The 27,537-nt window shown below is 37.9% G+C and overlaps 2 protein-coding genes across 2 annotated transcripts; one reads left to right on the forward strand and one right to left on the reverse strand.

Moving 5' to 3' along the window:
• Positions 1 to 785: 785 nt before the first annotated feature.
• On the forward strand, positions 786 to 14,585 carry LOC112043953 (acyl-CoA Delta-9 desaturase). The gene is made up of 7 exons (XM_024079648.2): positions 786 to 940; positions 5,830 to 6,006; positions 6,830 to 6,960; positions 9,432 to 9,637; positions 11,994 to 12,179; positions 13,089 to 13,195; positions 14,360 to 14,585. The coding sequence occupies exons 2-7, from the start codon at positions 5,838 to 5,840 to the stop codon at positions 14,554 to 14,556; spliced, it is 996 nt and encodes a 331-aa protein (XP_023935416.2). The 5' UTR covers positions 786 to 940; positions 5,830 to 5,837; the 3' UTR covers positions 14,557 to 14,585.
• A 1,350-nt stretch (positions 14,586 to 15,935) lies between these two features.
• Positions 15,936 to 27,007, reverse strand: LOC112043973 (glutamate receptor ionotropic, kainate 3-like). Its single transcript, XM_052883613.1, has 9 exons — positions 26,962 to 27,007; positions 25,685 to 25,886; positions 24,411 to 24,581; positions 21,809 to 22,026; positions 21,118 to 21,326; positions 19,678 to 19,829; positions 19,073 to 19,145; positions 16,697 to 16,853; positions 15,936 to 15,940 (listed from the first exon to the last, which is right to left on the reverse strand). The coding sequence occupies exons 1-9, from the start codon at positions 27,005 to 27,007 to the stop codon at positions 15,936 to 15,938; spliced, it is 1,233 nt and encodes a 410-aa protein (XP_052739573.1).
• Positions 27,008 to 27,537: the final 530 nt, after the last annotated feature.

Genomic DNA, 27,537 nt, shown 5'->3' on the forward strand with positions numbered 1-27,537 from the left:
TTATGATCCAAGATACGATAAGTGGACCGAGACCCAACAAGTTAAAGTGTTTTTCAAAAAGCATGGGTACGGTTAAGTTACGGACAGTTGCCTTATGACGTTTATAATACGTACTATTATTGTAAATCGTGGAAAACTTTCAAGAGTGAAACGAACTGTCACCGTATCCATGCTATTTGAAAAGCACTATAGCCCGCTTCCATCTTATAAGTCACTTATAAGTCATCGTCACTTACTACCAGGTGAGATTGTAGTCAAGGTCTAACTTGTAGAGAATAAACAAGAAATTAAAAAAAGATTGAGGGCAGTCGAGTCGAACACCAGGAAGCATGTAACAAGGAAGGGAATGTAAATTTTGAATTAAAGAAATTCATTTTAATAGCAATCTGAAATGAAAATTTAAAGTCTACAGTCTTACATATATTTTGTATAGTTTAGCCTCATTGAGTCTCGTCATAAGTTTTTTGGGTTTTTCTTACAAGGGAAACCTTAATAGCAACCTAGAGTTGGGAAGTTGGCGGTGTTGGTACACCCACGTGCCTCGGTGCCGTCGGTCCTGCGCTCTGCCGTCCCATCGGTGTGTGTGAGGGAAAATAGTGCACCTGTGCTTGCGCACACAATTGTACACTATAATATCTCCTGCGTACACGGTAAATCAATAGAGATTGAATGCTGTGGCTGAAAAAAGAAAACCCGATTCGGTCGGGAGCACATATCTTAGCACACATTTGTTACTGTACCTACTATACTGCGTGAACAAATACATTCTATTATATTCTACTCAATCCAAGTTGTCCCGTCATTAAACGGGGCGAGAGTGCACGACCCGTGTCGCGTGCAGTACCGACCATGACGTGTGTGTTTTGATGCCAGTCATTGTAGCACTACCTCGGCGCAAGCACGCCAGTGCGCGGACCTTGGATACGTTCGATTACAAAAGGTAAGCTCATTAAATATTAAAAAAAACCGCAACAGCGACTAGAACTCGCTTGAAGTGGTTACGTACCATGAATGTACTAATTTACCTGGGCTAATTAAAGTTGACCCAAAAACAGTAGCAATTTATCGCATGTAGGTAGGTACTTATTTGTATTTGTTGAGATATAGCTACCATCAACGATTTTATACTAACGCGTGGAAATCAATGTAAATTTTCAACCTCTATTTCACCACTTTTTTTTTTTTTTCACGGGTTGAATTTTAAAAATTCTTGAATAACGTTGTATTTTGTATTTTTTTATGATTTTTTGAAAATTATAACTCTAAAAATTAAGGACTTTCCATACAAACTTTTAACCCCTATTTCACCCACTTTTTATTCTATTTTTGCAATATAAACTATCCTGTAACCTTTTCCGTATTATGGTCTCAAACCGCGCCATCTGAATCAGGAGATATTATAGTGCACCTGTGCTTGCGCACACACTTGTGCACTTTAATATGAGAATTATTAATTATGATGAGATTAATTACCGTGACCGAAAAGTCGGTCGGGAGTATATTAATAGAAGAAGTGGATGAAAATAGACGATATAACTATACGTACCATATTTTATGTTAAACAGCACTTTAAAAAATCAATTAAATATTCTAAGATCTTACGCATCATCCAAACTGTGAAGCTTGACACGGAGTTATACTAAAATGTTTATGCCATAGTAACTATTAAGCTGTGATAGCCCAGTGGATATGACCTCTGCCTCCGATTCTGGAGGGCGTAGGTTCGAATCCGGTCCGGGGCATGCACCTCCAACTTTTCAGTTGTGTGCATTTTAAGAAATTAAATATCACGTGTCGAAAACGGTGAAGGAAAACATCGTGAGGAAACCTGCACACCAGAGAATTTTCTTAATTCTCTGCGTGTGTGAAGTCTGCCAATCCGCATTGGGCCAGCGTGGTGGACTACTGACCTAACCGCTCTCATTCTGAGAGGAGACTCGAGCTCAGCAGGGAGCCGAATATGAGTTGATGAGTGAACTATTGCTACAAGTGGCTAGTTACAATACGTACCTACATTGACCTATAAGAGATCGATGGATACGTATAATTTTTTTTGTTGGTGGGCACTTACAAAACTCAGAAAAATGTATAGAAGTGACATCGAACCTGTTTGTATCGAAATATTTAGTTTAAAAGTGAAAAAAATAAAAAAAAGTTGCCATACACAAAAACCAACTCCAGCGGGCCTTCTCGATCTGAAACACGTAAGGTACAAAAGATTCGCCACGTAAACTTAACATACGAAACAATTTAATTATATTAAGCGAATTCAAATTTACAATTGAATTCGTGAATTCGCGAACGGAATCGAATGTATTCGCTGACTCTGCTGAGCGTTTACTATACCTAGGTATATTTATATAAGGTCATGAAAACAATGAGTTTTTGCAGTGTTTAAAAAATTTGTGCATATTCTCGTCATAAAATACCTACCATTTATACAAAAACTATAGCTCTGCTTTATGCATTTTAAATAGGTTCGAATAGGTAGGTACTATATGGGTTGGAACAATGATAATTATTATAAACTATTTATAGAGTACGCGCAGCAAAACTGAGGTGAACAAATGTACATAATTGTCTTAATCTCATTTGGTCGCTTATTAAACAACGAAAATTTTTGACAAATAGTACCTAAATATTGGTGTCTACAATGTCGAGTTGTGTGTTCAGGAAGTGTAAAAACTATATATATATATATAGTGTAAGTAAACACAAAATTCTAGATTTGTTTTTCACCTCGCTTGCTGAATTTCGCAAAACTTTTAGCAGATACGTTCAAGTAATGCAGGACTAACACAAGAATTATATAAACGCATTCGGTTTACCCTGTAATGTATGTGATAAATAAATAAACGAAGATTTTGCCCGTGATTTTTGCGGTGATTATGTAGGCACGTAACATATCTATAGTATAAAATATCGTTGGGTAGGAACCAATATTCGAGCACTAACTTATAAGTAGGTCTCTACTACGACACCCTTGTGATTAGGAACCTAATCACAAGGTCGAAAACTCAGCGTTTTTACGGCGAAGACGAGAACCCCGATATTTGGCGTCACCCGGACGTGTGCTTTTAATCCACGATCTTGGGGGCTCGGGGGGGGCTAAAGTTAGGCCAAAACACCCATCCAAAATGGCCATCTAGCCTAGGTCCGAGAGGAGACGCCCTTAAAGAGTCGTTCCGCCCACATCTTCTGTATCTGCCTTCGGGCCCCATCAGGCGATGCTTTGATTTGATTGCGATGCTCGCCCAAAACCTCCCGGTGGCGCGGCTTACACAATCAAAAATCAAATAACAATATATTAAATACAAAATTTCTGTAACTCACTATTTTGGTCTTTATTTACAACCTATTATAATAAGCATCAAATCAATTGAGAAATGTCATCTACCTAGTATATGATATCCACCAAAATGCACCGGATAACATTTGTTACATAGAATTTCAATTTCGTATAATTCAACTAGCATACATCAGAGATAGTGAATTAGCCGTTAAAAGATAAGGGACCAACAGACAGACTATCGCATTTATATTATTAGTATGGATTAGTAATAGGGATGACGACTAGGCTTGATTATATTGATTTTTATGATACGTTCGGTAAACTAATTTATACATAAAAAGCAAAGATTGTCTGGATATTTGCAAAATAATAAGTTACTAAAATTTCAAAATCTATTAAAAATCTTTTATCGTAGTTAAATGAAAATTCAAACAGTTTTAGCTTCCTTACATTAAATGTGGCATATTTCAATATTTGAACTATAAACATAAACGCACCAATAACAAAGATATTAGAAATTTTGTTTGAACGCCCATACAAATCTAACGATCATTATGTAGCTACGACGTCATTAAATCGTAAATTTTGTATGGGGCGTTTTTCAAAGATCCGCGGCAGCGCCCCAAATCTGACCCTTTAAGTCCCTGTAGCTCCGAAAGTAAATGATCGCAGATATCCTGTCACTTTTACAAATATCTTTACTATTAACAGACTCCTAATTTATATACAATTAGGAAAAACTGTCATCATCCCTATTGTAATACTGAACACGGAAATAACTATTACATATTAAAAAAAAAAACTATTTCTGTAACGGATGTTACGATCTTAGAATATTTTACCACGACTCAGCCAATAATAAATAAAGACGTAATCACCTATATGTATATACATAAATAGTGATTATTTAGTCGATGATTGAATTTACATATTTTGAATATATTTAAAAGGTTTGACGATGAAAAATTATGCTGAGTTCAATCAAATGTGACCTTTTCAGAAGTCTACAGCTATAATGAAGTGAACCAAGTTAATAAATACGACGATACACACCTATATAGTAAACATACACCTTTATATTATGTCAGTATCTACCTGTGTGCCTAGAGGGAGTTTTCAATATTTTTATATTGTTACTATCGCGTTGACGTAAACGCGAGTTTATACGAAATTGAAACAGTTGTGCAGTAGTGCCACTAGATGACACTGTATCAATTCCTTAGAAATTCGCGTTTCCGATAACGCAATTGTAACAGTATCAAACTGACACTAGGCCCTCTGATCTAAATATTTTTCACATATATATATATTTTTTTTTATTCTTTACAAGTTAGCCCTTGACTACAATCTCACCTGATGGTAAGTGATGATGCAGTCTAAGATGGAAGCGGGCTAACTTGTCAAGGAGGAGGATGAAAATCCACACCCCTTTCGGTTTCTACACGGCATCGTACCGGAACGCTAAATCGCTTGGCGGTACGTCTTTTGCCGGTAGGGTGGTAACTAGCCACGGCCGAAGCCTCCCACCAGCCAGACCTGGACAAATTAAGAAAATCTCAATCTGCCCAGCCGGGGATCGAACCCAGGACCTCCGTCTTGTAAATCCACCGCGCATACCACTGCGCCACGGAGGCCGTCATATACTACTAAACAATATGTAGTTAGTCTGATGCGACGTATACTGTAAGTTTTAATTACTTAACGAGTGAGATTGAAATAGTGACTTGCGCTACCAACCGGAAGTCGTGTAGAAACTCAAAGGGGTGTGGATTTTCATCCTACACCCAACAAGTTAGCCCGCTTCCATCTTAGATCATCATCGCTTACCATCAGCAGGTTATATGTAACTCGGTGTACCATTTAAGTAATCAGTCACTACATCGTTTTTTATCATATTTTCGTTTTTGCAATAATCTACCATTGTGTTTTCACCGTAATTACATAATAATCGTCATTTTACGTTAAATACATTAGTCTAGTCAATTAGGTGTGGGTTCGAGTCCGGTCCAGGGCATGCACCACCAACTTTTCAATTGTGTGCATTTTTAGAAAATAATAAATATGACACGATGATAGATAAATCGATGTAAATCGATGTCGTCATCAACCCATATTCGGCTCACTGCTGAGCTCGAGTCTCCTCTCAGAATGAGAGGGGTTAGGCCAATAGTCCACCACGCTGGCCCAATGCGGATTGGCAGACTTCACACACGCAGAGAATTAAGATAATTCTCTGGTATGCAGGTTTCCTCACGATGTTTTCCTTCACCGTTTGAGACACGTGATATTATTTAATTTCTTAAAATGCACACAACTGAAAAGTTAGAGGTGCATGTCCCGGACCGAATTCGAACCCACACCCTCCGGAATCGGAGGCACAGGTCATATCCACTGGGATATCACGGCTCATCAAAGTTGATGTAGTAACTTATTACTGCAATGGTACACTGAGATACATAATAAGGCCGTAGGTGAGATTGTAGTAAAGAGCTAACTTGTAAAGAACAAAAAAAATACGTCTATATCGGCCCTTACAGTTGCAGATATGTCCACGACAATGACCGTGGAGCCTGCCACGGTGCAGTTGCCAGCGCTGAAGAGGACGCGCGAGGCTGACTGGCCTGCTGTCCTGTTCTTCATACACATCCACTTGCTCTCGCTGTACGGCGCCTGGCTGGTGTTCACTGAAGCTAAGCTGTTGACAGTTTTACTGTGTAAGCTCATCATCACTATCCAATCCATATATGCCATAATGTTGCCAAGTAGCATTGCTGCATTGCTGCGACCAGTGGTAATCAGGGTAATCTGAAGGGTAATCAGTGTATAGTCTGACAAGTTTGTTGATAACACTTCCATGATATGTGGTGTGAAATCATGCGTCCGGCGATTTGACGTGCATCAGTCATGGGTTTTTGATTCATCGCAACATCGGGAGGGTTAGGAATGAAGTTGCCAAGCTATAATAACAACTACGAGGCAAGTTGATGAATATAAGGCAAGATTTATCAGTTTTTATGTGTTTCTTGCGAAGTATGAAACACATAAAAACTGATAAATCTGGTGAGTCATCTGTTTGGACTATAAACAATACGCTTCGGTGGTGTTCATCATCATCATCATCATCATCATCATCATCATCATCATCATCATCATCATCATCATCATCATCATTATCAGCCGATGGACGTCCACTGTTGCCACTGTTGTTGTTGTTCTGTTAATCCATCAAGTGATCGGTATGTGATCGGTAGATATCCTTAAAACCTTAAATACTTTTTGAATTCAAGCTTTTCGATGAGAAAGGCTAACTCAAGAAATACAATCTATACTAATATTATAATGCTGAAGAGTTTGTTTGTTTGATTGATTGAACGCGCTAATCTCAGGAACTACTGGTCCGATTTGAAAAATTTTTTCTGTGTTAGATAGCCCATTTATCGAGGAAGGCTATAGGCTATATTATCCCCGTATTCCTACGGGAACGGGAACCACGCGGATAAAACCGCGCGGCGTCAGCTACTTTTCTTATATTTCCAGTGGTTTTCCTGTCATCACTCGCCACACTGGGAGTAACGATCGGCTCGCACAGGCTGTGGACCCATCAGACGTACAGAGCCTCGACGACATTAAAAATAACTCTCATGCTATTTCAAACACTGGCTGGACATGTAAGTAATTTTAAATTACATATACCTTGTCCAGAAGGGGCGAATTCGTCGCGAATCATATCGCGCGAATTCATGTGCGTTGTCGAAGTACTAGACATCACTACATCGCGTCCACAAGCGTATTCAAAATACGCGCGTAAATCGGGTGCACTACGCCAGACTCTCGACTCTCGTATTGCGCGCGAATCAAGATACTACGGACACAGTATACATATAGGGACGCCTTGTTGCGTCCAGTTAACGCGCGAACTCTAGAGCTAGTGCACGTTCAACTCCATGTTTCGTACTGAATTCCTCCACAAATGCTCGCGCGCGCGCACCTTGAAGACGCAACGGTCGCGCGTAATACGCGCGAGAGAATCGCGGCGAATTCGCCCTTTCTGGACTGAACCTTAGTACTAGCCCACGCCCTCCATAGTTCCCGTTCCCGTAAGAATACGGGGATAAAAAAGCCTATGACACTCAAATAACATAGCTTTCTAGTGGTAAAAGATTTTTCAATGTCGGTTCAATAGGTCCAGAGAATAACCTAATAATACCACCAAACTTCACCTATTTATAATATTAGTATAGAAACGAGTATTCTAGAATGTTGTCGGAACCTAGTTTTATTTTTATAATAAATTTCGGTTAGGTTAGTTACTAGTAATTTAAATATTATTGTACTTTTGGCTTCAGTGTCGATTATATAATGCCCTTACACTGAACATTTCGAAATATCTTCTATAGAATGCACAGAATTTGACCAGTCGCAGATTTATTATAAGTACCTATAGTTAACAGTGAATATAATAGAAATTAATGGATACAATAGATAGATTTTCCTCACGGCGCGAGGCGGTCCGGATAATTACGAGGCCATAATAATCAATGCCGGCACGACTTAACTTGGAATAGTTATTTCTTCAACAAGAGAACAAAGTTGGCTGCGAGTGCCGAGTTTGAATCCCGAGTAAGCGAAGGATCCTACAGTTGAAGTATCGTATCGTAACGAGTGATTTTAAGTTAGAATCCTGAGCCTTGTGAGGGATTCAAAGGTGCAAGAAGCGAAATACTTTGCTCTCGTGTGTCCCATACAAATACTTATTTATATTGACATTGTTAAAAATTAAATAAAAAGGAACTAATAAATAAATAAGAGAAAAAAAATATAATAAATATATAAACATCAATAATGTGAAAATTTACCTACCTACAGGTATAGGTAAATTTTTACTCACACACTGTATTTATTCAGCAAACATGCATTTTTGAGTTAGAGAGTAAATGAAAATGAAAATGTAATTATATTCAGGCACAACATGTTCCGTTTGAGTCGACTTCAGGCTACGAAAATATTAGAATGTGTTTTCTTTTCAAGAAATTACAGCGCAGTTGGGAAGCCTCGCAACGCAACGTACCTACGTTAGATGGTCGGTCCCGGCCATTAATAACACATACATACAACATATCTGATAGTAATTATTACGGTGCTACCTTCATATTCATCAAAGTAAACTGGACTTTAACTAGTACTAATTAATGTTCACTTTGCTTTGAAAGAATTTGATGCTTAAAATCCTAATCCATGTTTTTTATAGAAGGCCGTAGCACTTTGGGTCCACCAAACCGCATTAGAGCAGCATCGTGGGTCTAAGCTCCAAATCCACATTTCTATAAGTAACGCCTCAGCCCTGCAGTGGCGCATAATAATATAGTATTACAATAAAGAAGTGGTGTTATAATAATTAAATAAACAACACGAGATTTCATTAATTATCACAATCTATTCATCAAAACAATTAATTGTTTAACTAAGTAAAAACACGACCAGCCATATTTTCACCACAGACCATAACTAAAATAAAATCTTTTTAACAAAAAAATTTAAACGACTTCAAAATCACAAAAATAAACTAAAAAGCGAAAAATAACATCTATGAACCTTCTGATCGCTTTGAATGCGGTGCCAAGCCAGTGGCGTATTAAATAGAGCCGTTTCTGAAAGAATTGCGGGAAAGAACTTATAAAGGATTTAAAGACAATCCTAAAACTTTATAATTTAATCGGCTTTAGAAATGCATCACTGTGTTGGCACCGCCTTCAAAGTGATCAGAAGCACTTTTTAGTTTATTTTTGTGATTTTGAAGTCGTTTAAATTTTTTTGTTAAAAAGATTTTATTTTTCTGTTTTTAGTATGTCCTAGCATAGTGAACGAAAGCGCCACAGTACGACCAATTTCGTTACTTTAATTTTAACACAAAATTACTAAACCGATTTTCATGAAAATTAAATGGGACCAATCTGGAAGATTACTTTTTCAAACAAAAACAATTTTCAAATTTTTTTGAGTAATGACGAAGTAATGAAGTAACAATAATTGAAAAAAAACATACGCGTCGAATTGAGACCCTCCTCCTTTTTTGAAGTCGGTTAATAATCGGCTCTGAGGGCCTGACATTAATATCATTGACTCTCTATATTTTTTTCAGGGTTCAATATACGACTGGGTAAAAAACCACAGGTTCCATCATGCCCACTTCAAGACTGACGTGGACCCATACGACTCAAGAAAAGGCTTTATCTACGCACATTTTGTTACTAGGCTACAGAAACTCAGCGAACAGCAGGAATATCTGAAAAACACGATTGATATGACAGATATTGAAAAAGATTCAGTTGTTATGTTTCAAAAAAGGTAATATTTTCACTGGAACGAAAAAAGTATTTACGCTTAACGATTGACGATCAAGTATACCCACGTTTCTGCAGCACCCACGGCTATAACTGATAGTGTTTTGGTCGCTACGTGCATGACGGTTTGATTTGACGCATACATGAAACGTTTTCGGTGCGGGCAGCGCTGCAGAAACGTCGGTATACTTGATCGTCAATAGCTAGCTTAAATTACTCATCAATAATATTGCATTGGTACATAATGTTAAGGGAGCCGTGATAGCCCAGTGGATATGATCTCTGCCTCTGATTCCGGAGGGTTCGAATCCGGTCCAGAGCATACACCTCCAACATTTTAGTTGTGTGCATTTTAAGAAATGAAATATCACGTATCTCAAACGGTGAAGGAAAAACATCGTGACGAAACCTGTATACCAGAGAACTTTCTTAATACTCTGCGTGTGTGAAGTCTGCCAATCCACATTGGGCCAGCGTGGTGGACTATTCGACTAACCCCTCTCATTCTGAAAGGAGACTCGAGCTCAGCAGTGTGCTGAATATGAGTTGATAATGATGATGACATGTTGATAAAGGGTCACAGAAAAGAACATAAGAATTTCATCCAGACGGAAGTGACGACTACACTAGAGAGAAGCCGTGGATTATATACTAGACTGTAGACTAGCCGACACCCCGCGGTTTTACCCGCGTAGCCCCCGTTCCCGTGAAAATACGGGGATAAATACAGTCTATGACACTCACAAATAACTAGTGGTAAAAGAATTTTCAAAATCCGTTCAGTAAATCCCCTACAACACCACAAACTTTACCTCTTTATAATATTAGCATAAATAAATTACACCACACAATTCTTAGAATCTATATTGATTCGCCGTTGGCGGGTAAAAAATAAACAGCTATCCCTTAGTATCGCTAAAGTTCAAAAACAGCCTTACCTACATATTTGTATTATAAATAACGTTATTTTGAACTTTAATCATCAAATGTAGTGATGGATTATAAAAAAGAGACCGAGAAAAGGTAAAACCCGGAAACGCTGAAACTGACAGAACAACGACGTCGGGTCGGCCAAAGAATATTAAATCAGAAATACTTTCTAATGTTGAACTTTTTCTTAAATCTTTTTAATAAGTTAATTTTGGAACATAATACTCCATTAATCATATTACAAAGACTGATAACCTTTTTGACTTTTGCCGTTTTATTAAATCTTAAACAAAGGAGAATTGCTAAAGGATCATCTTGCTTTTTTCACAAGTACCTAGGGATAAAAATTTGATAATGCGCCAAGATGTCTAAACTTCTAAAAGCTTATTCGTTAAAAAAGTTGGATCCATTCATTAATTTACAATTATTTACACCAACTATAGCAATAATATTTAACTACCTAAACCTATTATAAAAATAAATACTCATTCATTTATTTGATGAGAATACACAGATTAACAATATAATTATGGCCATTTGTGGCGTACAACAATTATAAATGTAAAGACAATAGTGATGAAGGAGGGGTATTCTACTCGATTTAGAGATCCGTTTGTAAAATATTAAGCTTTTAAGAGCTATTTTTTCTTACAGTCAAGTGTCCCAACCCTCTACCGGCTAAACGGTAGTTTATGGATATGTTAAAAATTCACGAAAGTAGGATATGTAATGAAATTACGAGAAAAACTTTAACAAATAAGTAGCAATTACTATTTAAGGAGTAATAGTCGACCAACTTGAAAAACGTAATTGGAACTCGAATATTACATACTAATTCTATTGCTAATTAAAAAGATAAAGTTGTCAGAAGAATAACTAAATTTGTTATGAGTATGTATATTATTTACGTCTATAAAGTGATAAAAAGAAAATTTGAAAAAAAGTAAGGATGAATTTTTCATAGCGTTAGCGTTCTGTTCTGTAGTCTATCCCATGTTGTGGGGTATCGTTATCGTGTATTTTTGTGCATTACTTAAGCGATTAAAGTGCTTCAAATTTAATCTACAGAACCCTACACTGTGCGTGGCCCGCACACGCACTTGGCCGGTTTTTTTTTTATTTTAATTATCCTTTAACCTCAATGCAAGGCTGCTTATATTTAAAAAATATACATTGTTAATTTAATTTATCAATAAATTAACAAGGACTTGTTAAAAAATGCAAATGGGTTCATTACAAACCTTTGTAAAAATTCAATTGAACCATTTATTTAGCAATAATACACAAAATTATTTTATATTAAAACTACCTACTTAAATTGACTACCTGAACCTAATATTTTGTATATATTCACAATAATAGTAGAAGTTATAGAAAAATTCATTAATTCAAAACTTCCATTTGTCTTTAATAAAATATCCAATTTTCAGGTTTTACTGGGTTTTTTATGGCGTTTTATTTCTTTTGTTGCCAATTAACGCGCCCCTGGAATACTGGAACGATTCGATATTGAGTGCTGTTTTCGTAATTGGTTTCCTACGCTACGCCATTGTTCTGCATTCCGCGTGGCTACTGGAGAGCGGAATTTGCGTTTGGGGCCTTCAGGAAGGCGAAAAGTAAGACTACATCTATCTATATATACATATAAAAGCGAAAGGTTAATCATCACTAAGGCCTCCTACGCACGTGAGTTTTTTAACGGATGTTAAAAAAACATTCAAATACAACAAATGCATTCCCAGATATATGTTCGACGCGACAGACGACATTTTATCGAGCAGTGTTGCATTTTAAATTTTGGACGTTGCGTTGGAAATAAACCTTCATACCTACTTAATTAAACGCTTTTTAACGTCCGTTAAAAATCCTCTCGTGCAAATAAGAGCTAAAAATCGAAGCCGTTTATAGTAAGTAGGTACGTGTACCTACTAACAATAAGTATAAACTAATGAAGCTCAAGCTCAGTCCGTAGTTTCATGCATTATTTACTAGTTTTATTAAAATCGGGTCGTAAAAAAAAATTGTGTTGAAAAAAAAACGGCTCGCTTCGCTCGAACTAGCTAAAACTTTAGTCGAATATAATATATATCATTACTAGCGGACACCCGCGGATTACCATGGATTTTTCCGGGATAAAAAGTAGTTTATGTATTAATCCAGGCTATAATATATCATAATACCAAATTTCAGCTAATTCGGTTCAGTAGTTAAGGCGTGAAAGAGTAACAAACATTCATATCATCAAAATCACCAGTTTTCGCAAATCTCGGGAAACCATGGATTTTTTCGGTATAAAAAGTAGCCTATGTGTTAATCCAGAGTAAAACCTATTTCCATTCCAAATTTCAGCTAAATCGCTTTAGTAGTAGCGGCGTTATAGAGTAACAAACATCCAAACATCCAAGCATACATCCAAACATCCATACAAACGTTTATAATATTAGTAGGACTATCTTTTCAGGCACAAATGGGCTACAACTCAGAGACGTAAAGCGTGTTTATAAAAAAGATATTATCTTTTTCAGATACCCTCCGGATACAAACTTAGTGTTCATCCTCTCAAAATCATACTGGCCGGAGTACCATTACATATATCCACACGACTACAAGTCAGGAGAATACGGCACTTACGGTAAAATTTCTATCATAAATTTCTATACCAATAGCTATAAATAAAACTGAAGTGTTTGTGTTATTTCAAGATAACTGTGTTTTCTAAAGTGCTTTACACGATCAAGCGTTTTTATATATTCTTGTCTGCCTGTCTGTCTGTTTGTCCGGAATAATCTATGGAACGGCTGGACTGATTTAAACGGGACTTTCACTGGTACAAAGAGAAGCTTATTGAGCATTATATGGTAATGTTATTTATGGTGATGCTTTCCACTTACCACCACGTGAGCTATCCGCTTGGTCCGTTAAGTATGACCAAATTAAAAAAAATGGCATGACGTGATGGCCTAGTGGATTTGACCTCTACCTTCGATTCGGAGGGCGTAGGTTCGAATAACTTTTCAAACTTTTGTTTTAAAGGAAAAACATCGTTTGGAAACCGGCATACCTGAGAATTTTCATAATTCTGTACGTGTCTGAAGTCTGCCATTCCGCATTGGGCCAGCCTGGTGGACTAAGGCCTAACCCCTCTCATTATGAAAGGAGACTAGTGCTAAACAGTGACCCAATGTGGGTTATTAATGATGAAACGTAATACGTTAAAACGTATGCATAATTTTGATGTAGTCGCTAATGGGTCCGTAGCCAAGTGGAAAGGCGTTCGAGATACATAATTACCCAGTGGCCGAGTTAACCAGAGACATGGATACGATTACCGTCGGATCTGCAATTTTTCATGTTAAGAAATGAAAAATTGCGAAACCGACAAAAATATAAACGCTTCTCGCCGTCTGAACGCTTAGATCTTGTTAACTACGCAACGGATTTTAATGCGGTTTTCATTTTTACTAGTTCAAAATGAAAACCGCAGTTGGACTAGCTTTTACAGTTCGTTTCATAGAATGGTGCGGGTGACAGTTCGTTTCACTCTTGAAAGTTTGCATTAACGATAATAGTACGTAGTATTATAAACGTCATACTGCTACATATTTTTTAAATCTGATTAATCGGGAAACACTGTATTAGGAGTGGGTACGACAATTTAGACCAACGAGGCGGGGATCGAATCACCACCCCTCGGTGAAGAGACCGACCGCTGTTACCGTTGAGCTGTTGAGGCTCAAACATTGGACAACGAGTTTTGCTTTAATATAGTTCTAAATTTAGTGAACTTCTTTTCCAGACTCAGGCTGTTCAACTGCTTTCATCCGTGTGTTTGCCGCTCTGGGTGAAGCTACTCATCTCCGTACTTTAGAAACAAAGACGCTACAAAAAGCCTTAGCTGTATCGGCCAAAACCAAAAAACCGTTGACCGCGTGCATTCAAGACGCCATTGGTGAGCAGATTTTAGCGAAAGATCACTTCTTAAAATCTGCATGAAACTCGTAAATAAACATATTTATTAAGCTGTTGGAACTTGTTTTATTTAATTTTAATATATTGTAGGTACGTGATATTACTTATGTAATTGAAAATTACAGTTGAAACGCTGCACTCGAAATTATAGAGGAATACATATACCTAGGACATATGGTCCAGTTAGGTAGATCCAATTTCGAGAAAGAGGTGAATCGCCGAATCCAACTCGGCTGGGCAGCATTCGGGAAACTCCGCGATATCTTTTCGTCCCAAATTCCTCAGTGCCTGAAGACAAAAGTCTTGGAACAGTGCGTGTTGCCAGTGATGACTTATGGTTCCGAGACTCACTAAATATGGGCCTCATAAGAAGGCTTGGAGTCGCACAGCGGCCGATGGGACGAGCTATGCTAGAAGTATCTCTGCGTGATCGAATTAGAAATGAGAAGATCCGCTGAAGAACCAAAGTCACCAACATAGCTCAACAAGTCTCAAAGCTGAAGTGGCAATGGACGGGGCACATAGTTCGAAGAGTGGATGGACGTTGGGTCCTAAGGTGTTGGAATACAAAGCGCAGTGTTGGTAGACATCCCCATGATGGACTGATGTCCTCCCATGAATTGCCGAGGGCCTAAGAAAGATTCTATAGTTACGCCACTGCGTACAATTAAAATATATATGTATATATCTATGATATGCCTACACTGAAGATTAATTAGTAATAATGGAGAAGGAATTTTCCATTTTGTATAATTTGTACTTAAAGTGCATACCTACCCTATTTAAAAATCTTCATCACTGCAAGTATGTATAAGAAAATCATTTAATAAAAAATTCGTTGAAAACGCTTTTCCAAACTGCTGCGGTAAGTCCTCCGATTATTCCAAGCATATTCAGCAACTCCTGTCAAAATTGAAGGACGATTAGCGTATTGTAATATTACATGTTTAGTTTACCAACTAAGTTATTTATAATCATCATTAAGCTTATTTTAACGGCCCACTGCAAGGCAACGCCTTACAGGAGAGATGATATGAAGCTTCGACCTAAAAAGTGCGTTATTCGATACTGCGTTATAAAAGAAAAATCTTCAATCCGATTCCAAACAGCTTAAACGATTATTTTTATTAAGATTCATTTTATTAAGATGGCGTTTTTAAAGGAATATAGAAAGGATTATTTTATAAAGATGTCGAAAAAGACGTCTATTATTAAATGAAAGTCTTAAACAATGGGCTTTGTTATTCAAAAAGTAAATTTTAGATTCCTAGAAGAGGTTTTGAGAATTTATTTACGTAATCTTTTGAACAGTTACTCGTATTACATTAGATTTTAAACCAGTTAGGTACACAATATTAAAAATTGTTGTAATATTTTTGGAGCTAATTCTCTTTCAGGGCAAATTAATCTGGAATTTAAATTAGGATTTGAACAATAACCCTTTTGTATTATAGGTACCTAATGTATAAATAAATATTTTAATAATTATAAATTTAAACATACTAAAGCATTATCTACTAAAAGTACTATGCTTAAGATATTTTTCTTAACTTAAATTGTTTAGACAGTTATTTTAAGACTATTATTAAGGTTGGGAATTTTTTTCTTAGAGCGAAGCCTTCCTTACATCTTAGCGAATATAGTCTCATTAGTGCGTTGCTTTGCGTCGTCGCAACAGATCAACCCTTGCCACACTTGCGTTGCGATAACGCACGACGTCGCAATGGAAGAGGACGATGTATGCACCCAGTCAGTCTCAACAATGAATCGAAACAGCTGAAACACTGTCCGTTGTTGCAACAGAGCTCCGTTGAAACCTCGCTGCGAGGATTCAACGTTAATGTGGTGTGTCATGTATACTAATATTACAAAGAGGTAAATATTGAGGTATTGTAGGGGGGTAATCTCTGGATCTACTGAACTGATTTTGAAAATTCTTTTTTCAGTAGAAAGTCACGTTAATTCTAGATGTCATGGGCTATATTTTGTCCCCGCGATTGAAACCACGGGGCGTCGGCTAGTTTAAAATATACCTATGGAAAACGGCGCAGCGTCAACGCGTCAACGTTGCAACGAAACGAATTGCACTAATAGGGCATCGCTTTCAAGCTATGTCTACGACTGCCGTCTTTGGCATAGCAAACTGAATATCATAATGGCTTACCTAGCAGCAAAGCAGCGAGCAGTCCCGCTAAGATCACAAACAGAGCAGTCCTGACGTCAGCGGCTCGGGCCGACGCAAAGCCCGACGGCGGCGTGCACTGCGGCATGGCGGGCACCAGCGCCGCCTCCAGCCGCGACAGCACAGCGGCGCTGCGTAACTGTAAAAGACTACCAGCAAAGTCTAATTATGTTAGATGCGGTGACACTGCGGTTATAAAAAAGGACCGTAGTTTGGTGTTTTATGTTCTGTGGGCGAGTGGGTGAGTTCACTGTCTATGATTTTGTTCTAGAAACTACCAGTTTCTCTATTGATCTTTGGCGGCCTTCCTTCTTGTTGATGAACAACTGTATGGAGTATTGAACGGTGCAAGTTTATCGCATCATGATCTAAAATCTTTAGCTACTATAGCAATAGAGTAGAAACCATATATGTATTAACTCGTACATCACACTAATATTATAAAGGCGAAAGTTTGTGTGTAAGTGTGAAAGTGTGTAAGTATGTTTGTTCCTCTTTTACGCTGCGAACTGCGTACTGAAGCGAGTTTGGAATTTGGAATGGAAATAGATTTTACTCTGGATTAACACATAGGCTACTTTTCGACCCGAAAAAATGCATGGTTCTCTCGGGATTTGTGAAAAAATTTTAATAAAAAAAATTCAACCGACTTCCAACTCAAAAAATAACTTTAACTAAAAAGCAAAAAATAACATCCTACCTATGTGCTACCTTCTGATCAGTTTGAAGGCGGTGCCAAGCCAGTGATGTTTTAATTAAATACGTTTAAACTACAAAATTTCTGTGGTGAATAACCACACACAGAAACAACTTTAATTAAAACACGACACTGGCTTGGCACCGCCTTCAAACTGATCAGAAGGTAGCACATAGGTAGGATGTTATTTTTTGCTTTTTAGTTAAAGTTATTTTTTGAGTTGGAAGTCGGTTGAATTTTTTTTATTAAAATTTTTATTTTTTTATTTTTAGTGTTAGCATACCCACTGCGTGTGTACAGTCACAACCTATCTAAGTGGAAAGTTCTTATCAATACAAAATTATCAAGTCCAAACACAAGATAGCTACTGTGAGCCGTCGAGGAGTTCTCTTCACTGTGCTTCGTCTTCATCACCAGACCCTTAATACAGTCGCAATCCATCTAGGTGGAAAGTTCTCATCAATACAAATTTATCAAGTCCAAACACAAGGTAGCTACTGTGAACCGTCGAGGAGTTCTCTTCACTGACCCTCGTCTTCATCACCAGACCCTTAATACAGTCACAATCCATCTAGGTGGTAAGTTCTCATCAATACAAATTTATCAAGTCCAAACACAAGGTAGCTACTGTGAACCGTCGAGGAGTTCTCTTCACTGACCCTCGTCTTCATCACCAGACCCTTAATACAGTCACAACCCATATAGGTGGAAAGTACTCATCAATACAAATTAATCAAGCCCAAACAAAAGGTGACTGCTGTAAATCCTTGACGAGTTCCATCGTCTGTGATTCGGCTCCATCATCAGACCAACTCCAAACCTTCATAAAGTTGTAGTGGTTTAAAATACCTTATGGAAACACTAACAAAAGTACTAGCCGTCTCTACAACTTTCGAAAGTTCCTCTCAATTTCTCCAGGATGCCATCATCAGATCCTGACATGAAAAAAATGGGACCACCCTGGAAGTAAACCCTACAAAACAAAAAAAGAATTTTCAAAATCGGTCCATAATTGACGGAATTATCGCTGGACATACATAAAAAAAAAAAAAAAAAAAAAAAAAACATACATACAGCCGAACGTAGAACCTCCTCCTTTTTAGAAGTCGGTTAAAAACTGAATTCCACGCGGATGAAGTCCTGAAAGGTGTCGCCTTAAGAAAAAGCATAGCACGAAAATTACAGCTTTTAAACATTTATGTCTGTCTTACTGTATGCCCCAATAGGTAGAAATCTATCTTTCGTCTCCATCAACTGGTAAGCTCATCGGGTTAATGAGTGGCCTCAATGGTTTTGTACATAGCACGGCTAGTTGGCTAGTGCTTTTGTCTCCCTCTTTGGTCCCTCAATAGGTGAATGGCCCTTCGATAGCTTTGTATAAAGTTATCAGCTAAGGCTTTATTGGCTAGTATGTAGACCTAGCTGTTGATAAAGTAGTAATAAAATTAAAGCAGGTACCTCATGAGGATTGGCCGAGCATACGGAGAGCGCGCCGGTAGAGGGAACGCGAGCTGAGCACGCGTCGAATGCACGGGCAACTCGCGCAAGTCACAACGACCGCGGGCTTGGCTTAGAGACCTGATAATAACACTAAGGGTTCATTTACACGAGCAGCAACTGCACCCGACGGCAGCCAACGGCAGTCGACTGCAGTCGCCGACGTCTCGGCGGCAGTCGAAGGCGATCACCGACTGCAGTCGGCGGTACCAGTTGCCAGCTGCTGATGGCAAAGTGCTGTTCGTGTAAATTAACCCTAATAGTACAATATTGAGTACCACACTAATAGCCCAGGATCCGTGGAGCATTATTACAATTGATTACCATCAAGTTAATTTTCCGTGAGTAGTTTCATCTTCATGAGTCGCTCAACTTTTTATTTACGAAAATTCTTGATTCTGGTAGCTAACTGGGTTACCAGGTAATAAAAATTCTTGAGCGCCGAAACTAGATAATGTACCACGCAATTTGTATTGTGGCTGTTCAGTTGGTTTAACTATTAATTAAGCAACAGTAAAAAAAAACATCTGGCTGATGGTGACCTAATTTCGCTAATTTCAGTAACTACTGGTAGTAGTGGTAGTAGGACCAGTAGACCAAAAAAAATTCAAAAATCTTTCAGTGTTCGATAGCCCATTTATCGAGAAACGCTATAGGCTATATATTATCTACCTATTCCTACGGGAACGGGAACCACGCGGGTGAAACCGCGCGACGTCAGCTGATTGGCGATAATGGTGAAATGACTAACAACCACAAAGAAAGTAACCTGAGAGTTGAACGAGCCACGCGCTGTCCAGCGAAGAAGGCGTAGTCCTGTCTAGCAGCTCTCACCAGACCCTCTTCTGCTGAAGATACTAGGTTTTCCGCTTCAGAATACCCGCGGATGTAGAACGCGTTGAGCTGCACGTCTTTAGTTGACTAAAATTACAAAACAGGGTTTTATAATAGCCCAGCCTAACTGATGGTAAGTATCCATGATTTCACCTGGATGCCAGAAAAATTTATCGATGCAGCACAATGCTGAGTTAACCTGTTTGAAGGTTGTGCCAAACATAACAAGTTGCTATTTGATGCTTCTAATACTTGGGTTTTGGTCTCGAGATGTGTTCAGGCATCAGACACTACAATTTGCATTAGGCTTTGTTATGTGTGTGTGCTATAGTTCAGCAAGTCGCGAAGCTGAAGTGGGAATGGGCAGGGCATATAGTTCCAAGAGTCTATGGACGTTGGGGTCCCAAGGTGCTGGATTGCGCAGTGATGGTCGACCCCCCACTAGATGGAACGAGGGCATCAAGGTGGGAGCCGCTGGACGGTAACTTCTCGAAACCGTTGTGTTTGGAAGTATTTGTGAAAGGCCTATGTCTAAGTATCTATGACTATGTGATGTTAACGATGATGATGATGATTGTGACACAACTTTAAAATAAACGTCTTTTCTTGCTTTCAAAGTAGAAGAGGGCATACCGCAGGGCATGTTATGTAATGCACGCAACAAAGTGCCGATATTGTCAGGCTTTAAGCCTCAAATGCCCTTCTGACCGGATACAGCACTGCTGCTTGGGACTGACAGCAAGAATAAGCATAGCGGTACTTCTTTCATTTTCTGAATGCGACTAAATTAGCAAATAGTTCAGAAGTTAAAAACTCCTTAGCACTAAAACCGCTGGCGTCATACGAGCATATTTGCCAACAAGACACGAGTAGATTGTCTATAACACTCGATACTAAAACACAGTCGATCTTTTATAAAATTTATGTTTGTCTGTCTATTTGTTCGCGCAAATGTTTGAACTTGGACTTGGATGGACTTTCGTAAGAAGATAGAGGAGGTTATTGAGCAACATGAAAACTTCCAAAATCTATGGTTACCACGGGTTTTATGTAAAAACTGAATTTCACGCAGGTGTCCGCTAGAAAACAAATTATTTGACTCACCATCAAATACATTTGGTCAGCTCCATTCCGTATATATCCAATTTTCATATTAGATCGATACTAAAACACAGTCGATCTTTTATAAAATTTATGTTTGTCTGTCTATTTGTTCGCGCAAATGTTTGAACTTGGACTTGGATGGACTTTCGTAAGAAGATAGAGGAGGTTATTGAGCAACATGAAAACTTCCAAAATCTATGGTTACCACGGGTTTTATGTAAAAACTGAATTTCACGCAGGTGTCCGCTAGAAAACAAATGATTTGACTCACCATCAAATACATTTGGTCAGCTCCATTCCGTATATATCCAATTTTCATATTAGATTGAAGAACATCAGTGAGAGAACCCACACTGGACATTCGTACAGACAGCACAGAGGTTATAAATGCTGCATAAGCATTGTAGGTCACCAGAGCAAAGAACAGGCACACTACGAGGACAATGCTAGCCGCCGGATTCTGGGGTGTCCGTGTACCACCTATAGGTAGATAATTAATCAATACATCATCATCAATCCATACATATAAATAAAATGGAAGTATCTGTGTGTGATTTCAAGAAAACTGTATTTTCTGAAGTGCATAAAATTATTTACACGAAACCTACCTACATGAAACGAACTGTAGTATAGTAGTATACAGTTCGTTTCATGTAGGATGGTGCGGGTGACAGTTTGTTTCACTCTTGAAAGTTTGCCGCAATACTACTGAAGCGATTTGGCTGAAATTTAGAATGGAAATTGATTTTACTCTGGATTTCCCGAGATTTGCAAAAACTGATGATTTTGATGATACGAAGGTATGTTTGTTACTCTTTAACGCCTCGAATACTGAAATGAATAAGCTGATATTTGAAATAGAGATATATTATAGCATGGATTGAAACATAGGCTACATTTTATCCCAGTAACGTCCATGGTTCCCGAGGGATTTGTAAAAAACTAAGAATAAAGTTAAGAACCTTGTTGACAAAGGATTCCAGTTGACCAAATAATGCCCTCAATGAAACTCATTTGTCTCACTTCCAGTGAGGATTTTGTACTTCGGCTTATGATCACAACTACAATAGCTGCCACCAGCACTACACATACTACACAAGCTATTAGTTTTGTGCTAAATGGTGCCAGAAATATGTCTCGTACTGCAGAAGTTTCTTGGTGACGAATGTAAATGTTACACCTACGAACATACAAATGATATAAATAACAATGAAAATACAAATGGTATATAACGTATGCAAGCCGTAGAAAGTCGCTGGAGGCCGCGACTAATGTAACTTCTGCTGTATCAGCCGAATCAACGATACGGGGTTCCCGGACTACATGGGCTACACGTGTGAAAGCAAAATTTAGTAAAATGTAATCCACAATCTCACTGAATCTGGTGCTTCCCCAAAAAAAAACTGCCTATTATAGTTTTTACTTTAGAAAAGTAAGAAAAAGCTATCGTTTTTTAATCGTTAAGCGTGCGCCCAAAAGTTGAAAAGGTGTTTCCTACATGGGTTAAAACACTGTCATATTTATTTTAAACAAGCATTTTTGTTTCTTTTGTGAAGAAATCTTTACCCTTCATTTGGGCCAACTAATTTTGATACTGGGCCCATCCAAGGCACGCTGCGCCACTGCTCAGTACCGTGGTGTTCGGAAGTCCCTACAGTGGACGTACATCGCCAAATATATATATAAATTAGCGGACCCGCTCAAGCTTCGCTTTGACTTATTAATTTATTTATTTGCACTTCTTTCCTATCCCTACCTTACACTACCCTACTCCTACCCCTACCCCTAACCTACCCCTACCCTACCTCTACTCTACCCCTACCCTACCCTACCTCTACTCTACCCCTACCCTATCCTACCCTACAACTACCCTACCGCTACCCTACCCCTACCCTATCCCTATACCATAAACCTACCCTACCACTACTCTACCCTACCCCTACCCTATCCCTTTACCATAAACCTACCCTATACCATAAACCTACCCTACCACTACTCTACCCTACACCTACCCTTCACTACCCTACCCTAGGATTTAGGGGTTTGAAAAATAGATGTTGGCCGATTCTCAGACATACTGAATATGCACAAAAAGTTTCATCAAAATCGGTCAAGTCGTTTCGGAGGAGTATGGCAACGAAAACTATGACACGAGAATTTTATATATTAGATAAATAGGTCTTATGAACAAAACCTATCATAAAACCTCAGCCTACTAGCGTACTTAGTATCAATCAGAAGCGTAACTACTAGTATACGTACTAAGGCTTGTGGAGCTTATCCCTTTTTGGGAGCCCGTTAATTCATAATCTTAAAGAAAACCAAAACTCGGTTGGACTGATTTGAATAACCTTTTGTTTTGTTCTATCTGATATTTTCAATCCTACAAAAATTAGGATAAGATACATCCAAACAGTTAAATGTATATTGGTTATTGTATTTGTATAGAATGGTAACTGGGTCTTTCGGTTGAATTTTATATATTTTTTCATCTCTCATCTCAATGTTTAGGATTGTTGATGAGAAAATTGTTGACTCAAAGAGTCAACTTTTTCCGACGATTCTCATAAACTTAAGCATATCAAAGGCAAAAGTCAGAAACTCCTGATTCAAATAAATGTTTGCCTTTACACAAACGGGTCTGAATTGCTCATAAAATATTGTGAACAACTTCAGAATTTCGGCAATGTAAAGAGATGAAAGCAACGAAACGAAGCCAATTCAAGCAGTAGGTATATAATTTCTAATATTTTATTTCTATATTATGTAAAAAATTAGATTTAGAGGTTTGTCGTTTAGTAAAATGTTGGGTTTTTTGAGCTATCTTATAACCGTAACACAGAAAACATATGTACAAGGTAGTAACAATATAATCTCAAGGACGATTAGGTAGTAGGAATATGTCATGAAATACAAACCCATACAACTCCTAAAATCTTTTCGTTGATGAAGAAAACACTCAACAAAAATAAATAGATCTAGATATTTTCATACAAATTTTAGACGTGTTAGACTAAAGCTTTGATTGCTTAAAGACATTCTATTGAACTGGTAAATAAAGAAGATATCATGGAGAAAATCGAATTCTAGACGGACATGAACATCTACAATCCTACTAGTCCTGCTATTATTATAAACGCGAAAGTTTGTTTGTTTGGATGTTTGTTACTCTATAACGCCGCTACTACTGAAGCGATTTAGCTGAAATTTGGAATGGAAATAGATTTTACTCTGGATTGACACATGGGCTACTTTTTATTCCGAAAAAATACATGGTTTTCCGAGATTTGCGAAATCTGATGATTTTGATGATATGAATGTTTGTTACTCTTTCACGCCTTAACTACTGAGCCGAATTAGCTGAAATTTGGTACTAAGATATATTATAGCCTGGATTAACACATAGACTCCTTTTTATCCCGGTAAAATCCATGGTTTCCGAGGGATTTGTAAAAAACTAAATTCCACGCGGACGAAGTCGTGGGCGTCCGCTAGTTTGTGTATATTTAAATAATTTATCGAAGGAGTTTATTAGTTCTTCGTGTTCGTATTGTAGGTACTTGCATTGTATCAGCTATAGGAAAAATGAAATCCATATCTTTGTGACGAGGGGATATCGCCGTAACTGGTTCTAAGGCCACATCCACAGAGTGATCCATTAAAGCTCCCAGAAGGCCGGTCCACGCTCCTTCGTATGTGCGGAACCCAAGTTTGCCGTAGTACCGTGTAACTGATCTACGAAACACAGAATACACTAGTTTTAACAGTAACAAGAAAGTTTTGCACAAATTATTACTTAATTCCTGAGCCGTGATAGACCAGTGGATATGACCTCTGCCTCCGATTCCGGAGGGTGTGGGTTCGAATCCGGTCCGGGGCATGCACCTCCAACTTTTCAGTTGTGTGCATTTTATGAAATTAAATATCATGTGGCTCAATCGGCGAAGGAAAATATCGTGAGGAAACCTGCATACCAGAGAATTATCTTAATTCTCTGCGTTTGTTAAGTCTGCCAATCCGCATTGGGCCAGCGTGGTGGACTATTGGCCTTACCCCTCTCATTCTGAGAGGAGACTCGAGCTCAGCAGTGAGCCGAATATGGATTGACTTATATTTTCCAGCAATGCCATTCTAACATAAGTGCTAGTTGGCAGAATAGAAAGTACGTAAAGTTAAGTAAAGTGTTACATGCATTGCATGCAGTTGCAATATTCTTAGAAAACTAGAAAAAAATAAAAGAGCGCCATTTTATTACACAGATTTAAATTCAAAATTTGCGTTGCATGAATTATAAATTCAGATTATGTAGTAAAATTTTGAAGAAAAGAACGCCATGTTATGATTTATTAGGTATTATGAAACGTCAAGTTATGCATTTGTAGACACTCTGCTACCGGTTTGGAAAACTTAAATATGTTTTATAAAAAAATTGTTGTGAAAATTAATATCTAGTATACAAAGTATACAAATATTTAAAAAATGTAAAGTTTAAATGGTAGGTGGTAATCTCTTGTTTTACTGAACTGATTTTAAAAATTCTTTATCAATAGAAAGTCGCGTTATTTGTGAGTTCATAGACAAAATTTTATCCCTGTAAAACGCTAACCACGTTAGCTAACGGGATCTAAGCGGGTGAAACCGCGGGGCGTCTGCTAGTTGAATCTGTGGTCCTATAATATTCCTCATTTATTTTTATTATTGAAAATTAGCGCTGTATGCTTTTTTGCATTATTATTCTAAGGTAATTGTGATGTGTGTCATAATGGTAGCAATAAAGATATTTTCTTTCTTTCTTCTTTCTTTCTTTCTATTTAAATATTATATTGCATAATGTTTACGTAGCGTTTAGCCGTAAGGTGAGAAATTGTAAAATATCATCCAGCAACTCAGGCGCCGATGGTCCATCGTCGTCTACAGCAGTCGACTTGTCCTCTGAACAGTTGCATCTTCCTACAATGAACTTCTCCCGCATGAAATTACGTGCTTCTACTGGATATGGGGTTTCTACTGAAGACATAGACTGCTTCATATTCCATGCACCTGTGAACAATATAGATCTTCTATTAATATTACAAATAAAAGTTTCATATATAACTACAAATGGGCAAGAGAATATTGTATAATGCTGTATCGATTCATCCAGTTGAGAACGTGCACTCGAAATTGTAAGCAAATACATTTTTTTAAAGAATATTTGCCATATCTTTTAATATGACCAATATTCCCATTCCCCTCCAACTAGTCGGGAAAGACTGTATTAGGAGTGGGTACGACAAGAGACCAACGAGGCGGGCGATAGAATACTGGTGATGATTCTGTAAACTTTGCCATTGAGCTATTGAGGCTCATAAACCTACCTAGAACGTATGGCCCAGTTAGGTAGGTCAAATTTCGAAAAAGAGGCAAACTGCCGAATACATCTCGGTGTAGCATTTGGAAAACTTCCCAATATCTTTTCGTCCCAAATTCTTCAGTGACGAAGTCTTCGAAGAACGCGTGATGCCAGTGACGACCTATGGTTCTGAGACTTGGTCGATAACTTTTAAAAAGGCACGCAGCGGGCTATGGACCGAGCTATACGCTCGGAACTTCTCTGCGCAATCGAAGAGCCGAGGGACGTTGGAGTCCCAAGTTTCTAGAATGGCGACACCGCACTTGAAAACACGCTGTTTTAGCGACCTCTTACCAGGTGGATTGACGACAACAAGCGAGTTCCAGGGACTCGCTAGTTAGAGGCTGCTCAGGATTATGTTATTTCAATGTGCCTACAAAAAGCCTACTTCGCGTCGTGCAGTGGACGTCCATCGGATGATATGTTGATGATGAAATATTATATGCGAGTTACAAGCCGAATAATATCTTTAGAATTTCTTACCTAGGTATTTTACATAAAGCGTCGAATTCATTCGCACTTTTGAACACTGTATAAGATAGACCTTATTCAAAGTTTCATTAATATTATTTAAATCACTCCATTTCTTCACAACACTCTTTAAGTTAAAATGACTAACATTGATTGGATGAAAAGTCCTCGAAAAATTGTAATTTGAAATTCCTGAACGGTACAATGGCAAATCTCTTCCAAGATTCGAGTATTTACGCTTCTTTGCAATACCTTTAAATCTCTCTGATGTTTTGTAATAATTTCTCTCATAACCCATTTTTCCATTGTCAAAAGTAAAATCATTATGAGGACTATAATAAGAAAAGAAATCGTTCGGTCGTGAATTTTGTAGATTTTTAAAATTTTTCCATATTTTAATATTATTTTTGTAGTCAAAGTTGTGATCACAAAGGCCAAAGTTAGTCGATCGTTGCTCATCAGTAATCCCCAAGACAATATTCTGATCAAAGCGCAGTGCAGTTTTATTTAAAACGTCGCTTAATATTTTATAATCTTTCACTGTTCTGGCCACAACCAACCAGTCGTAGGAGAGAGTATTCATTTCCCATTGGTGTAACTAAAACACATAATTATTTTGATTATTTACCTGGTACAATATACGTAAAAACAAAATGAAACATTTTGTGGTAGATACGAACTAATAAACGATCTTGGATGACTTTTATGGTACAGATAGTTTACCCAGTATTTCCGCGGTAACAGGATTACAACGCGGGTGAAACCGCATAGGTGTAGCCAGGTAACCAGGTAACATAAAAATTTTAATAAAAAAAATTCAACCGACTT

Source organism: Bicyclus anynana, chromosome 9 (genome assembly GCF_947172395.1).
Source record: "Bicyclus anynana chromosome 9, ilBicAnyn1.1, whole genome shotgun sequence".
Taxonomy (NCBI): Eukaryota; Metazoa; Arthropoda; class Insecta; order Lepidoptera; family Nymphalidae; genus Bicyclus; species Bicyclus anynana.